The 16644-nt window shown below is 41.9% G+C and overlaps 1 protein-coding gene and 1 long non-coding RNA gene across 5 annotated transcripts in view; one reads left to right on the top strand and one right to left on the bottom strand.

Annotated features, from left to right (window-relative positions):
• Positions 1-15760, bottom strand: part of ttll7 (tubulin tyrosine ligase-like family, member 7) — a 106511-nt gene extending 90751 nt beyond the window's left edge. For 2 of the 4 annotated variants that reach the window (XM_054788586.1, XM_054788585.1), the window contains exons 1-3: positions 15353-15760; positions 4020-4362; positions 2444-2569 (exon numbers count right to left, since the gene is read on the bottom strand). In XM_054788586.1, coding sequence (XP_054644561.1) covers positions 2444-2569; positions 4020-4044 — 151 coding nt within the window. In that variant the 5' untranslated portion in view covers positions 4045-4362; positions 15353-15760. The remainder of the gene's footprint in view (positions 1-2443; positions 2570-4019; positions 4363-15352) is intronic. The other 2 variants (XM_054788588.1, XM_054788587.1) reach the window with 1 other exon arrangement.
• On the top strand, positions 11939-12399 carry LOC129188302 (uncharacterized). The gene is made up of 3 exons (XR_008572589.1): positions 11939-12010; positions 12120-12161; positions 12242-12399. It is a non-coding gene; the product is annotated as an uncharacterized LOC129188302 (long non-coding RNA).
• Positions 15761-16644: the final 884 nt, after the last annotated feature.

The raw sequence follows: 16644 nt of genomic DNA on the forward strand, positions 1-16644 counted from the left end.
TGTACAGCTCGTCATTATCCGTCATCGTCATGAAGGAAAACCCTCATCGGGTAACTACTTATGTATTCGCTCTTCCCGCTCTGTGATTGGCTAGTCACACAGCGACCGCCCCTCCCAGACAAACTCCCCACAGCCGGAGAGAGGAGCCATGCCTTGCTCCGTTACGTACGCCGTGCGTTTGACATTGGAACATTTGCTTTGGTTAGAGTCCGTTTTGGTTTGGGTCGAACCATCTGGACTGGATTAATGACATTAACCAAGGCGCCACAGTAGTGTTAAAAATCGTATTTAAAACGTCATAAACAGGCTTTCTATGCTCAAACTACGGAAATATTCCATTTATTAACAATGATTCCTACATCACGGAAATTCATTCACCGCGGTCGGGTCGGAACCAATTAACCTCGATAAACGACTATGCTGGATATTGATATGAAAACCTTATAATCAGTTTACGTCGCCCCTCTCAGCACATTTCAACGGCATTCTTTGATCTCAGTCTGTTCCGAAACGTACTCCAGAAAGGAAGGAGCCATCCATTTACCTTGTAGTGTTTATTTATCCTGGTAATAGCGCAGCTCTGCCCTGAAAACGGCCAGCGTGAGGGTCTCATCACAGCAAGCCAAGTGATTCACAGCATGACTCTCATCTACATGCCGGATCCCGACAGCCCCAAATTTCTCCTCGGCTGCTGCTGACTCCTTGGTTTCAAAGGTTGTAGTTCACCCCTGAGAGCTTTGCTGCTGTGCAATATAGCCAGCATGTGAGGATTGCTTACTGAGCTCTTTTTAGCCCGTCTCAAAAGAAGACAAAAAAAAACACTCGCCGCCACGTTAGATTAGCCCCAGTCAGGATTTAGCTAGGTATGTTTGCCAGGGTTGTCTCCACGCCAGCACTTTCACCGGCCTGAAACTCAATTTGCTTTCATATCAGATGTTAAATGTCACCATTACGCCTTCCTAAGCAGCAAAGGGGCATTGTGCGGGACTCACTGACCCTTATTGACTTCACTTTTCCAATTTGACGTGCACGTTACCTGCACTGCTGCACAAACGATGGTGTCTAACATGTCCATGGCTACATTAGTCATGATCCTACCACGTTCATTTGTGGCAATTAGGATTTTTTCCCAGTCTAGTGCAGTTGTGGAAAATAACTGACTGAGTTTACAGCAGTAATACAAGTGGAAGACTCTCATAAAGCGCAGTACTCTGCAACAGCAGTAATACAAGTGGAAGACTCTCATAAAGCGCAGTACTCTGCAACAGCAGTAATACAAGTGGAAGACTCTCATAAAGCGCAGTACTCTGCAACAGCAGTAATACAAGTGGAAGACTCTCATAAAGCGCAGTACTCTGCAACAGCAGTAATACAAGTGGAAGACTCTCATAAAGCGCAGTACTCTGCAACAGTCCAAGGCTGGGGTCTCAAACTCAAATTACCCGGGCCCACAGGAGGTACAGTCCGGGCCATCGTGTACGCCACCAAAAAGGCTTTCAAGTACACTGGAACCTCGGTTAGCATCATCGATCCCTTCCAGAAGGTCTAACTCAAACTAAAATATACTCAATTCTTCCCATAAGAAATCATGTAAACCCAATGACAGCCTGAATAAATGAATACATGAATGAATAAATGGTGGCTGTTTGTGGTCCGCTGTGGTCTGTTATTAGTCCAAACATTTAGACATGCAAGCGACGTGTAGCATTGTGGTCACCAGGCAGCAGTGATGACACAACATAGCTTACATGACATGACCTTAACACTGCATGAAGTCAGCCGTGGCTCCTCTCATTATGTGTGGAAGTGGTAAGTTTTTGGCTTCTTAAGGTGAGAAGAAATAAACTGAAGGATAACGAGCTTGCTAGCTAGCGGCCGTCTCGAGTCTCTCCACATCATTGTTGCGCAATGTGACATCAGCGATGAATAACAGGAGTGTAAAGGTGACTATAGGGGTGCTGTTTCGTGTCTAGAGGGCTCTTGTCATGTTAAACAGCATATTTAGAAAGACATAAACAGGTTTTCTATGTTCTAACTATGAAAATATTTGATTTATAAATAAAGAATCCTACTTCGCTTGGAGTGCTTCAGACTTCCCAGCATGCCTTCCGGCTAACGTTGTATGTTCACATAGTCGTTTATTATTCCCCTCAGTAGTCGTGGTTAGCCTAGGTGTGTTTACTCACCTCTTACATGTTGTGCTGCCATGTTTGTGCTTGCACCGTGATTGTAGGTAGTGTTCCGTCTAGTGACCCCCTGTTGTTTTTACTGTGTCAAGCAAGTACTCCTGTCCTTCGTGTAACCTTGCTTCCATTTCACTTTCTGCGCAGTATTGGGAACGACTGTTGTACCAAAACACTCTTACTACCCAGCTGGGCAGCTTCGGCCTCTAAAAGTGCGTTTTGTTCATCTGATAACCTTAGAAATGACTTTCACTTCATACCGATCTCATACTTGGTGCCGGCCACGTTGGCGCTGATGACGCCCTTCTTCTTTTTGCTGCGCACTTTCCTCTTGCTGCGATAGGGGCCCACAGACGGCAAGTTCACGGGGGACGCTCCTTGATCCTCTAGAGGAGAAGACGGCACACGTCAGCATGAGATGTCGTCACAGCGTGCAAGCAAGAGGAGAACGGGGCCTGGCGTACTATAACGTCATCTCAGCACGCACAGGTGGTCCAACGCGCTCCAAATGAATTCAAAACGCCATTTTTGTCAGTGAAGACGCGACTAAGGGACTATCCACACGTGGCTTCAGCCCCTCATCCACACACAAATGCCATTCTGGGTGACCTGAAAGGTATAAAAAAAATCCCAAGAACGTACCCGTGGGGGCAGGACCTCGGGAGGCGGTGCTGTGCATTGCTTATTAGTCAACATTTTGCACTTCATCATGTCTCCCAATTAGCAGTGCGCCAAAGAAAAGGAAAGCACACATCATAAAAAGCTCGGCAAGAGGAGACGGGCCCACCAATATTGGCCGCTATTCTGGTCCCAACCGCCCGACGGTGGCGGCCGTCACTAATCAGTAGGGGTGCCACAAGATCCCGTGACAACGTGACAAGGTTTCTCGTTTAAAAAAAAAAGCTATCTTGTGAGCACTAGGCCTAGGACGATAATAACTTAATGAATTTATCACACAATCAATGAAAATAAACTGGGTCATTTTTCCTGCCTCAATATATTGCCACGTGCATGGGTGTCTGTTTTCCTCGCCCCTCGCCCCCAAGCAGGAAGAGTGTTCACTCTGAGCTTGTTTGCACCCGTCTTTGCTCCAAAAGATGACAGCTTGAACGAAGTGAGCCGTCTTGTCAGTCATACAGTATCTTTGTCTCTGTGAGGGTGTTGCTAGCGTACACGCAGCAGAAGAGTGTAGCCTAACGTAGGAGGGGAGAAGAGGCCCTCAGCACCTTGGCACATTTGTTCCATAGAAGAACAGCATGAACGGCGTGAGCCCTTTTTCCAGTCATACAGCCTCTTTGTCTCGGTGGGTGGAGGCGGGGCTGCTAGCATACACACAGAGTGTGGAAGAGTGTGATAGAAATGAAATTAGTAGATTGCGATGCTTTGGCGTATATTTTTTCATTGTACTTTTCTTGCCTCGTTCTCGTAGACCCAAGCTTGTGTATCATCTCGTGACACCCCCACTCCGTATCAATCCGCACATCACCGTGTGCACTCGCACGACCGACTGTCTCGACACGCATGGACGTACAAAATATCAGAACGTGCTTTGGCTGCGCTTATGACGTATGCGGGGGGCACGTGTGCCGCACGTCACTCGTACGAAGTCCACAAGTGCAACATACGGAAAAATTGACATGTTGCTCAAACGTGACCACAGCAAAACGTACGAGAGACACACGTTGGCCGTGCAGACGACGCATAAAGACGTGGGAAGTACGTAAGTGCATCTTGCATCCTGAAAAAAACGAAAGCGTAAGAACGTAAACGTGAGAAACTCTGCAGCCGGTCTTTTTTTTTTGTGCAAGAATGGTGAGTCCGGTGTGTGTGACTCACCTCCATCATTGGGAGGCGAGGGCATCTCCGGTGCTGGAGGTGTGAGGAGGGATGCCAAGCTTCCTGCCAAATGTGGCAGGCGGGTCCCGCAGGGTTCTCACGGCACCCCCGAGGACGCGCTCACACTCACGGCAGATAGTCGTCACGGTCTCGGGCTGCGTAGACGATGCGTTTCAGTCGGTGGATCATCTGAGCATCTCCCAGGTGCCTTCCAGCGTGGAGGTTTGAAAAGGCTAGCGGTGATGGGAAGGATTGATGGAAGAAGAGGTCGGAGGGGAGGGTGGGGGCGGCGGGGAGGGAGGGGAATCTCGTCTGTCTACACAGGCCCAGCTTATTTACGGCCCTGTGTGGGACAAGGCAGGGAGGCGGCAGGCGGATAGGAATGCATGTAGAAGAGAAGAAGAGATGATCTTTTCCAGCTGCTGCAGGTTGCCACAGTACGCTCACACATAGCTACGTAGTATACGTATGTAGCATACATACGTATACTGTATGTACGTAACACACGTAGTATACGTATGTAGCATATGTAGTATACGTACGTAGCTATGTAGTATACGTACGTAGCATACGTAGTATACGTACGTAGCTACGTAGTATACATATGTAGCTATGTAGTATACGTACGTAGCATACGTAGCTCATTGAATCCAAGTAAAGGAACAACAACACTGCAACACTCACATGGTGAAAAATGAAAGGCTGCAACTTTGACACTTTGATATTTTGCAAACTGCTATGCTAAGGAGATATTTACTATATACTTCAAGAATAAGCTGCATCTCATCTTTGCGATACAGGTGAAAAAGCCGATCATCAGAATCAACTTCACTCTGTGCGCTCTTTTTTTCCCATTTTTGCTGTTGTTTTTTTTTTCATTTTCCAAATATTTTAACTTTCCTCTTTAACAATCTTCATACACTTCTTTTTCATAATATTTTGACTTTATCCCCATAATATTCAAACTTTTTCCTTGAGCTATTATTCAAAAAATATAACTTTATTTTGTTTTGTTTCATAATATGATGACTTTTTTCTAAAAACATTATTTTTTTTTATATTTCAGCTCTATGCTACTAAAATGATATTATTTTTCCTCATAATGTTACTTTATTCTCATAAAATTCATACTTTTTTTCTGTTACTATTTGTATTCTATTGTAGAATTACAGCACTTTTTTCTGTTTTTTTTAATTTTCCAACCATTTCAACTTTCTTCTTCTTGTAATTATGACTTATGATTTATAATTTTTCCGCAACCTCATTTGAGAAAAATTACAACTTTATTTGTTGTTTTGTTTGGTTCTCATATTATGATAAAAAAAACATATTTTTTCTTTAATATTTCAGCTTTTGAAATTACATTATTTGTCTCATAGTATTATGTTATTTTCGTTAAAAAAATACAACTTTTTTTCTCTTATATTGTTAAAAAAAGTATGTCAGATTTTTCCATTCTCGCTGTTGTAGTTTTTTATTATATATTTCTTGTTAAATTATACTTTTAGAATGTGCTGCGGGCCAATTAAAAAAAAAGGCATGAGCCAAAAATCGCACTTTGAACACCCCTGCTTGAGCATATTCGAAGTCTCAGAAGTCCACAAGCTCGTACCCGCGGTAGGAATTAACGCCAGTCTCGGCCAAATGTGAGCGTGTTTTCTCAGCCATCAGCCGTTGGTGAAATGTTCCTTCACTCGTCCGGCTCGTGTGCTTGGCCGATGGTCCACATTTTCCAAATTTACCACAGACGAGGCAGCATGGAAGCACAGCTGGGTTCCTGGACTGGCCTCAGGTGGGGAATCACACCCATCCTGTCCTGCCTGAAGGCGTAAACCATGGCTAGCAGCGGGTTAACTTATGTTTAAACCTCAAGGTGTGTCAAAAAGTACAAGAAAAGCAAGAAGCGTCTGACAGGATGCTGTCAAAAGCTGGGCTCTTTGTTTTTTGCAGCGCCGCTGCCTATCGCTGCTCAGTTGCAACGCTGCAATGATTCATACCGTCGGTTCTCAAGCATAAAGGTCACAACCCCCGCCCACCACGAGCTCTCAAGATAAATCCGAGGACCTGTGTGATAATAAACAGGATGGGAAAATGCACGAGCCACTCCTGCTCTTAAAAGGCTGACACGGTGAATAAGTGTCTCCGCTCTTGTAATCTCCAGATGACCAGAACACAAAATCAATCACATCTTGTCTGGGGGGCGTTCTGGTATACAATTACTGTCCAACCTCCATTTCCGACAAAAAGCTTCGCCAGATTTTCTCCGGTTTCCGTACTCTGTCTCAGTCATCGTACAATATTGTGCGTCATCCGGCTGGAGAACACGCCAAGCGAGTTCCAGCAATTTGGTAAAGAAGGCAAGAAACACGACTGAATTCAAGAAAGAACTCAGCGCAAAACAGACTAATTGAATTCGATGATGTCCTATGAGAAACATTTTCATACATTTGGGTTTCCACCTTACTTTTTGGGAGGAATTCTTAACAAAAATGGAGGTACCACTGTACTGTACATGATAGAGGTGGCTGGATCAATCCAAATATCGATATCACCCATATCAGCCTAGTTTTAGTATCGGCTCCATACTAGAGTAATGGGATTGATATTTTTCAGTTGTCATCTGTTTATTTTCACAAATATTTGTGTGTTTTTGTTGTGTTGCTCAAGTATATCTCACGTATTTCTACTGTTTATAAATATTTCTTCAGGATTATTTATTTATGTTCTTGGACACGGAGGGCGGCTTCTGGGGGAAAAAGCCAAAGAATTTATATGAGAACCAATGGCAGTTTTTGCCTTTAGATTTTATTTATATTTAGAGATTTCTCATTTTAAAAATGTGGTATACAAATTAGAAAAACAAAAAAATACAACGACTTTAAATTGAAATATTCACAAATTTGAAATAAAAAATTACAAAATCATTCCCTGATCTCGAAAAATGCTCAGTTAAACGGTAAGCGGTATCTGTATTGATATCGGAGATACTGCCCGTGTACAGTATCTACTTGGTATCAGATCAATACCAAACGTTGTAGTATCGCCCGCCTCTTATATATAACAAAGTCTTGTAACTGGAAAAAATAATACAAACTATGAAACAGCTGTAGTCAATTCATCCCAAACCACAAGATCCCATCATGGGTTTATCGCAGATAAGTCACGTGATAGGCCGGGGTCCTTGCGCTTCCATACGGAGACCAACAGTGCCCTCTGGTGGTGAAATGCAACTCCTACCACCGTCCACATACACACGTGCCTCATCTATTGACACGCAGACAGACCCCCGCCGCCCCCGCGGATCCATCAGCATACGCTAAATCACGTGAAACAATCAAACTGCATTATTTTGCATCCCTCGGCTGCGTTCGACGTCATTCTCTTGGTCTTTTTGACAGAGTGAAGCGTCGATTCGGACTTGACGGGAATGAGTTCAGCAAAAAGAGCGAAAACAACAACAGTCCGAGTGATGAAGTGAGGCAAGCTGTGCTGTTGACAAGACACAAGCCCCCCCCCCGAGCCGCCCACCTCCCAGCGGCGTGCTGGCGTTCTGTACGGAAGGAACACGCGCTCTGGAGGACCACCACACCTCGGTGTCGTTGTTCACTTTTGCTTAGCTGCACACCACTATGGTGCATTCAAGGACCGCTGGGCAAAGCGCGACAGCTCAACGTCTGGTGAAAAAATATTATCAATGAAGGATAAAACCGGCGTTGTTTTCGTCAACGATGACGAAACGATTTGGTCGACGAAACTTTTCTTCATGACGAAAACGAGACGGCGATGAGCAAAACGCGGCTGGTTGACGCTACGTGAAGATGTAGGACGTAGGACGTACACGTAGGATGGTACGTGTATGCTGTACATCAAGGGAGTCCAAACTATTTCCACTCTTTCCAAAAGGGGCCGCTTTTTTTAACCAACCCAAACAAACTATTTAATATATTGTGTGTATATATACTTTTACACACACAAAATACGTTTATGTATTTTATCAGTGACAAAGCGTATCATTATTATTATTATTATTAGAAACTGTTTCTCCTTACAGTACTTTTTGGCTGTTTTTTTATTTTATTTTTACAAATATTTCAACGTTCTACTTGTACATTTTTCCTCATAGTAATATGACTTATTATATTATTATATCTCATAATATTTGGACTTTATTATCATAACATTATAGCATTTACCCAACCTCATTTTCCTAAAATTTCAACTTAATTCTTTGTTTGGTTTGTTTCTTATAGTACAACTTTTTTTCCTATAATATTTCAACTTTATGCTATTTTTTTCTGATAATATAATGACTACTCCCTTAATATTTTGTCTTTATTCTTGTAAAATTACTGCTTTTTTGCCATTTTTGCTGTTTTTTATTCATTTCATTGTTTAATCGCAGTTTTAGAATGTGCTGAGGGCCAATAAAAAAGCAGTCACTGGCCGTAAATGGCCCTCGGGCCGCACTTTAGACACTCCTGCTGTACATTTTACCTCCGTTATCACATATTTGAAATGATTACCTGCTTGGTGTGAATGACGTGTGTTTTCTGAGGAAAAAATATGTTCCTAACAAATAAATCGCCGAAAGATAAATATGCAGCTTGAGAATGCATGAATGAATCACAAATCTGCGCAGTTCCACTGTATATCAAAAAGGCTAAAATCAATCATATGCTAAGAAGTTATTTACATGGGAAGAAATGTTTTCAAAATATATTAATTAATACATCATGGTGTTGAATACTATTATTACAAAAACATACATATTTAAGCAAATTTGACCTATTATTCCCATCAATGTAACATTACTGACACCTAGTGACCAGCGTAGAATACTACATATCATCTCAACATGTCTTTAAATGCGTCTTCTCAACCTGTATATTTTGTACTTTACTTCACTGGGCCATTTTAATGCTTGAAAATGCTTTATTTAGGCAAAAACAGGTTTCACTTTTTTCAAAAATATTAGAACCGTCAAACGATTCAAAATTTGAATCCAATTTTTTAAACCAGATTTTCAAGTTAATTAATTAGGATTAATCACCATGCCACCATGCCATGCATTAATGACGCTAAAAATGTTCACGTAATTAATGAAATAAATTAGGTGGCGCCGTTAACGCGCTATTTTTCACAGCCCTAAAAATTCATAAATGGTTGCTGTTTCGTGGTTGAATATGTTAAATTTGCTTAAATGTGCGTATTTTTTTACTAATAACAGGCCATATTCAACCATGAAACAGCATGATTTATTCATTCATATATTTTTGAAAAAGTGTGATAGAGTGAAGCCTATTTTTGCCTAAATTAAGCATTTTCCAGCATAAAAATGAAATGGAATAGAACTATAAGGCAGTCAGAAGATGCATTCAAAGACGTGATGATGTGTAGTATTCTACACTGCTCACTAGGTGTCAGTACCGTTACACTGATAAGACAATAGCCACGGCAGGAAGTTAAATAACAACTAGGACCTCTCCCAATGCTAACATGTATGAGTCTATATTATGTCTTATTTTCTCTTATTATGTTTACTATATTGGGTAATATGAAAGTAAAGGGGAATATATTTCAGATCTAGAGGGCTCTAATAATGTAAAAACCGGTATTAAGAGGGTCGTTAACAGGCTTTCCATGCTTAAACTACAAAAATAATTCATTTATAAATGAGGACTCCTACTTCATTTATCAGTTGGGTCTGGAACCAATTAACATCAATAAATGAGGGATTTCTGTACTTGCAAAGCAAAGTAAAGCCAACCGATGGAAGATGGCATCACATGGCCGTGAAATATAACAATACAGTACATCATTACAACTAAATCCCAACTTTGTACGCCAAGAAAATGTTACTTTGCACGCCTTCAGCTGATGCAGTGACTCCAATTGAACACCAGAGGGAGCCACAGGGCCATAAAGCACAACAGTGGGGACAGAGAAAGTGTTGTTAGGGATTCTGAGCTCATTGACGTCCTCTCCGTCTCAATACACACTTTATTGTGCAGAGCTATCTCCTCACGCAGCATCATCAGCACCCCCGTCTGTCCCATAGGCCATGACATAAGCCATAACAGACAAATGTTTGTCTGCACAGGGTGTTGCCATGCACAACCGGGCAGGAGACGTGAATGCGATCCCACTGTGTGCTGTTGCAGTACATTGTTGTTGTCTGTGAGCGTGTGCAGTATGATGTAAACATCTTACAAGGAAGTGATGAAGTAGGTGGCACTGCAACCTGGCGTCCACACCGTCTCTAACGCAAAGACACCAAGCACTACAAAGGAGAAGCTGGCTCTTTAACAAAGCTGTGCCACACATATCACACAGGTCTCTTCAAGAATGTCCCGGAGGGGTTTGTTTTATGTTTTTATTCTGCCGTCAAAAGAGAGGCTTGGGGAAACACCATTTAGCTTCTACGAGTTCTTATCTGGTCTTCTCTTCGTTCTGACTGGACCTCAGTGTGGGGATTTGAAGAGAAATTACCTCAGAAGTTGCACAAGACCTCACTAGTACGAAAGGGCGTTTTCTTTTTCTTTGGCTTTGTGTGTTTTTATGTCTTTATATTTTTGTGGGAGATGCCTATTCCACAAGGACATCATGAAGCCAACTTGAACCAGACTGAAATAATATACAGACGTCCCTCGCTATATTGCAGATGGAAAATATATATCACGGCTGTCAAATGATGACAACTTTGAATCAGATTAATCACTAATTTTTCATTCATTAATCATGATTAATCACCATTAGCAACTATGTCTGAAACGTGCCCATTTTTACTGTATTTAATGAACATAAAGGTAAATGACAGGACAGGATTTTATATATGAACTGCTCCAAATGAACCGGATATGTCGATCACGCTAAAGCAGGGGCGGGCAAAGTACGGCCCAGGGGCCACATCTGGCCCACCAAGCGTTTGAATCTGGCCAGCCAGTTGCTTCCAAAGTATTTAATATAAACTTTAACATACGAGCTGGCAGCATGACTTGCAAGGAGGCCATCTGAGATGCTTGAAGTAGCTTTTCACATAAAAACATCCAGACAACTACCTCAGCCGTGGTGCCAAACACACACGAGTCAACACATATGTGACACACAACTTAACCCTGACCCTGACCCAACCCTCCTAACCCTGACCCAACCCTCCTAACCCTAACCACATATAGCAGATTGTATGACACTTTTACAGATAAAACAAGACAAATCATTCCAGGTGGACTGTTTAATTTAGTGTTTGTGTATCAAATATATACAGTAGTTTGCCCCCCCCCCCCCCCCCCCCGGCCAATTTTGTTAACTCAATGCAGCCCCATAAGGGCTAAACGATAATACACAAGTCTAAAAATCTATTTGTCTAACACGAGTCTCTTTAGCTCTTTCAATGCCAAAGACGTATTTGTATGTTTTTGTAAACCCAAACGCCCGACCCCAACAATGTATTTATTATTATTTTGTATTATTTTACGTTTTTTTGCGTGAGAGTCAAAAAGAGGTGATGACACAAGTGCACGCTAAAAGATGTCACTGTTAGAGCAGTCTTAAGCCATAGAAACGACCACAAGGTGGCAGAAATGCATTTGATGAGAACTCAGCCATGGATCTTTTGCAAGTAAAAACACACTCGACAGCAAGGAGGAAGTGAGAGAGCTTGGAGGAGTGCAGCGCGCAGAAGGTGACGCACTGTAGGGTCATTTTAATGCATACACACGCATGCGCACACAGTTTAGTTCCAAATGTGGAAATTGTAAATAGTTGATGGTGTTACGTCTGTAAATAAATTATTTTGATGTAAAACAACCCCTTTTTTGTGTTGTTTATGTTGGTATATAGAAGCAAAAAATATTGGTGTCAAAGTGAAAGTTCTGCTTGAAATGTATCTTTTCACAAAAAGATGTTTTTCTCCCCTTTTAGTTGGGAACTGATACTTTCCTGAAACGTACCTACAGTATGTTCTACTGCCGACTACTAAAGAACGGAAAAAGGTTGAAACAAACTTTTTTTTCTGATGAAAGACAGGAGTCTAATGTTTGTTTTGGTAGGTTCCATGATTATGTAACCATACAACACAATACTCTGTGTGCCTTCTGTCAGGTGGGCTGGCTGTCAGGAGTACGTGGGAACAGAAGAACAAGAGTTGAGTATGGGTGAGATTTGATTTCTTTTTCCAACGCATCTATAAAAATGTACGTGTTTTGTGTCTTCTTCCACATAAGCAAGGAGCAACGCAGTGTGGGAGCTCTCAGCCCACAACACACCGAAATACACCACACGACACCAGAATGCCAAGCACACGCATCTGGCAACACACTCCGCACTGCCTGCAGATCTACCACTCTGGCCCGTGGTCAGCCCAGACTCATTTCACCTTTGACGTAACCGAGGGTAGTTTAGCTGCTTTGAAAAGGATGCCTTTTTTCTTTATTTTTCTTAAGATGCTGCGGCTAAATGACAGGAGCACTTTGCTGCTTTTTTTTTCATCTGCCGCAAACACGTTACCAGAAACACGTTACCAGGTATTTGGAAGCAGTAATCCCTCACCACTGCCACATAGAGGATCTTTGACTGGCGTTTTATGTCCTCAATAACAGCATAGCGCTCCTGTCATATAGAGGATCTTTGACTGGTGTTTTATGTCTTTAACAACAGCCGTGTGCTCCTGTCATATAGAGGATCTTTGACTGAGGATCTTTGATCTTTGACTAGCGTTGGGGTCGGCAACCTTCACCTTCCAAAGATCTGCAAGTCTTTCTGAGTGGTTCCCATATTTCTGTTCAATGAAGACAAAACGTAGCCGACTTTAACATAAAAATGTCCATCAGAGTTGACACGAGTGCCGTTTACGTCATCAGTGAGCATTCTACTGGCGTGTCCTTGACTGTCCTTGCAAAGACAGCCTTTCTTTCATTTTCTCAGTTTCTGGGTTAGGGTTAGGGTGTATGGTTAGAGTTAGGGTTAGGGTTAGCGTTGGGTGTAAGGTTAGGGTTAGGGTGTATGGTTAGAGTTAGGGTTAGGGTTGGGTTAGGGTTAGGGTTGGGTTATGGTTAGGGTTAGGGTGTATGATTAGAGTTAGGGTTGGGTTAGGATGTAGGGTTAGGGTGTATGGTTAGAGTTATGGTTAGGGTTGGGTTAGGGTTAGGGTTCGGGTTAGGGTTGCGGTGAGTCGGATAGTTCACATTCTTTTTGAAATCGGTTTAAAAAATCACCGTGCTCGGCGAAGGACCAGAGCATTTTATGTCCTTAAAAACATCACAGTGGATCTTAGACTGGTGTTTTAGGTCCTTAAAAAGACCAGAGCGTTCGTTCCTGTCAAACAGAGAATCTTTGACCGGCGTTTTAGGTCCTTAAAAACAGTCAAGCGCTCTCGTCACGTAGAGCCTAGCCTAGCCAATTGTGATGCGGGTACGTGAATAAAAATGAAAAACAATCAGCCTCCAACACTCACAATGACGAGTGTGCCTGAACGTCTCACGGTGCAAGGAGAAGGTAGCAGAAAGGAGACAGAGCATGAAGTTGTGCATCATATCAGCAAGCAAGTAAGATGGATGATTACTTTGTGCATTAAGGGTGTTTCGTCTTTAATCAGCTGTCACTGTAAGCGCGGGTTCCCCGAAAGCGAGGCTTTATTGTTGGTCGGATGTGTTTTTCTATGTTGGATCTGCTTGCTGTGAAACGAACAAGCAGACTTAAACCAGAGCCATCGTCAGTGCACAACATCAGACTGGAATAAAAGATACACCATCATTTTGGACCCGGAATTACTATAGAATGACTTCAACAAAGAATTATGTTTACTACTTAATGCAGATAAAAAGGTTTAAGTGTTTAAGTGTGCAGGAGTGGGGGGCACACAGCCTTAGGTCAAATGTCTGAAGGGGTACGCCACTGTAAAACGTTTGGCTATAGAAGATCTTTGACTTGTCTTTCTAGGTCCTTAAAAACATTCAAGCGTTCCCATCATATAGAAGATCTTTGACTGGCGTGTTAGGTCCTTACAAACAGTAGATCACACCTGTCTTATAGAGGATCTTTGACTGGCACTTTTTGCAGTAGGTCCTTACGGTATGAACAGCAGAGAGCTTCTGACATATAGAGGATCTTTGACTGGAGTTTTAGGTCCTTAAAAACAGCCAAGCGCTCCTCTCGTGTAGAGGATCTTTGACTGGCGTTTTAGTTTGCAGTAGCACGCTCCTGTCATACAGAAGATCTTGGATTATCATTTTTGCAGTAGGTCATTATAAAACAGCAGCACACTTCTGTCACATGGAGGATCTTTGACTAGCGTTTCAGGTCCTTAAAAACAGCAGAGCATTCCTGTCATAGATAGGATCTTTGCCAGGCTTTTTTTGCAGCATATCCTTCCTAAGACCACTTCTGTCACATAAAGGATCTTTGACTAGCACTTTTTGCAGAGTGCTCCTGTCATATAGAGGACCTTTGACTGATGGTTTAGGTCATTAATAATACTGTGCTCCTGGTATGACAGCAGAACATTTCTGTTTTATAGAGGATCTTTGACTTGTATTTTGGTAGTATGTCCTTAAAAACATAAGACCACTTCTGTCACATAGAGGATTTTTACTAGCGTTTTAGGTCCTTAAAAGCAGCCAAGCGCTCCTGTCATATTAAGGATCTTCGACTGGTGTTTTGGGTCCTTAAAAAGAGTGGAGTGCTCCTGTTATGGAGATAACCTTTGATTAGCTTTTTTGCAGAATTTTCTTATAAAAAAAACAGCAGGGCACTTCTGTCGTTGAGAGGATCTCCTGGCTTGTGGGTGCCACAGAGGAGCACACACTACACACTAAACACACTACATTACACGAATACGTTCATATCCTCTATGTGGGTGTTAAGGGGCTTAGCATGCAGCTATAAACGCAGCAGAACACTTTAAGAGTTACCTCACAAGCTAAGCTAACAAGCGGTGATGGGAACAGTGCTTGCCACAGCAGAGACTGCAGGCCGTGCGCTTTTTGGACAGCAGTTTCTCCAAATGATCTTGAAATGATCCGTCTTTATGGGGGAAGCTGCGTTTTTATGAAAATACGCCGTGATGTCACGTCACGCAACCTGAGCAGGTGTCCTCCGTTATACTGTAGTTGTTAGCGTGCTATTGCTAGCAGGAGGTCATAGTAAGAATCAGTCAATGCTACTATCAAACAGCACAACGAGCTAAAATGAAGAAGAGTCTCTGCTGCTTTCCATTTAGCGTCGCAGCAGGGAAGTACAATTAGTCCATTCTCTCCATGCGGGATGCAAGGAAACAAAGACGCTGCACAATTAGATTATATTCTTAGGGAAGGATTGGAAGCGAAGTAGCTCGTTACCTTATTATTCATTGCAGTCATCGTTAGCGCAGCTCCGGCTTTCTTCCCAGCCAAGGTGAAGCATCCTGCAGTATTTTTATGCACGGCCACAAAAAAAAACACACACACACACACAAAATGCTGCTTGACATTCACAGAAATAACAAATCTGTGTGTTGGAGTGCTGTGGTGTGCAACGAGCGCTGGAGCGAGTCCATGGACGAAACCATTTGCTGTGAAAAAGGGTGGGTGACGCTACCTGAGTTGTTTTCAATCTGCAATATCTAAATTTGTGTTATATTTTTAAAAACAAGAGTCTTGTTGAGGAATTGGAAGCAGTTAGCTGGCTGGGGATGTCCTCTTTGCTCTTCCTCCTCGCCGGCTGAATGCAAACACTGGAAGCTACCTGGCAACCGTGTCGCTGACCGTGGTGCTACAAATCCACCCCGTCATCGTGGACGCGCCCTACTCTGACGTCATCAAGCTGGCACTCCGTCTTCACGCAGGGGTGTCCAATGTGTGGTCCGGGGTCATTTGGGCAGATTTGTTTTTTAGTCCACGGCACCTTCCAAAAATACAATTAAACAATAAAAAAACACAGCAAAATGGAAAAGACAAGCAATCATTTTCCAAGAATAAATTCAATATTAAGACAACGAAAGTTGCAATCTTTGGAGATAAAAAAGGTGTATTTTTAAGACAATACAGTTGGAATATTAGAAGAATAAACTAAAAATATTAAAAGCAAAAGTTGTAATCTTAGGAGAAAAAGTTTGTACTTTTACGGCAAAAAGTTGGAATATTAGAAGAATAAACTCATAATATTAAAAGAAAAAAGTTCTCATCTTAGAAGAAAAAAGTCATACTTTTACAACAATAAAGGTGGAATATTACTACAATAAATGCATAATATTAAGAAAATAAGTTGTAATCTTAGCAGGGAAAAGATGTCATTTTGCTGGAATAAAGTTGGAATATTAAGGGAAAAACTGTTTTTTGAAGTTTTTTTGTTTGTTTTGTTTTTTGTTTTCCACGTCAAAAGTCAAATTTCCCTTATTTTCCCCCATTTTCCCTTATGTTCCAGATTTTTTTATTTTAAATGCAAATGTTGACAAGTATGGAATAAATTCGTAATACGAAAGAAAAAAATGATGAGAAGAAAGCTGAAATGTTTCTAAGCTTCAAAATGTTTTTAAAAAGCAACACTTTGAATGATAATAAAGTCCAAATATTAGAAGAATAAACTTATAATATTAAGAGTAAAAAGTTGTAATCTTTGGAGAAAAAAAGCCATACTTTTATGACAATAAAGT

The sequence above is a fragment of the Dunckerocampus dactyliophorus genome, chromosome 10 (genome assembly GCF_027744805.1).
Source record: "Dunckerocampus dactyliophorus isolate RoL2022-P2 chromosome 10, RoL_Ddac_1.1, whole genome shotgun sequence".
NCBI classification, from domain to species: domain Eukaryota; kingdom Metazoa; phylum Chordata; class Actinopteri; order Syngnathiformes; family Syngnathidae; genus Dunckerocampus; species Dunckerocampus dactyliophorus.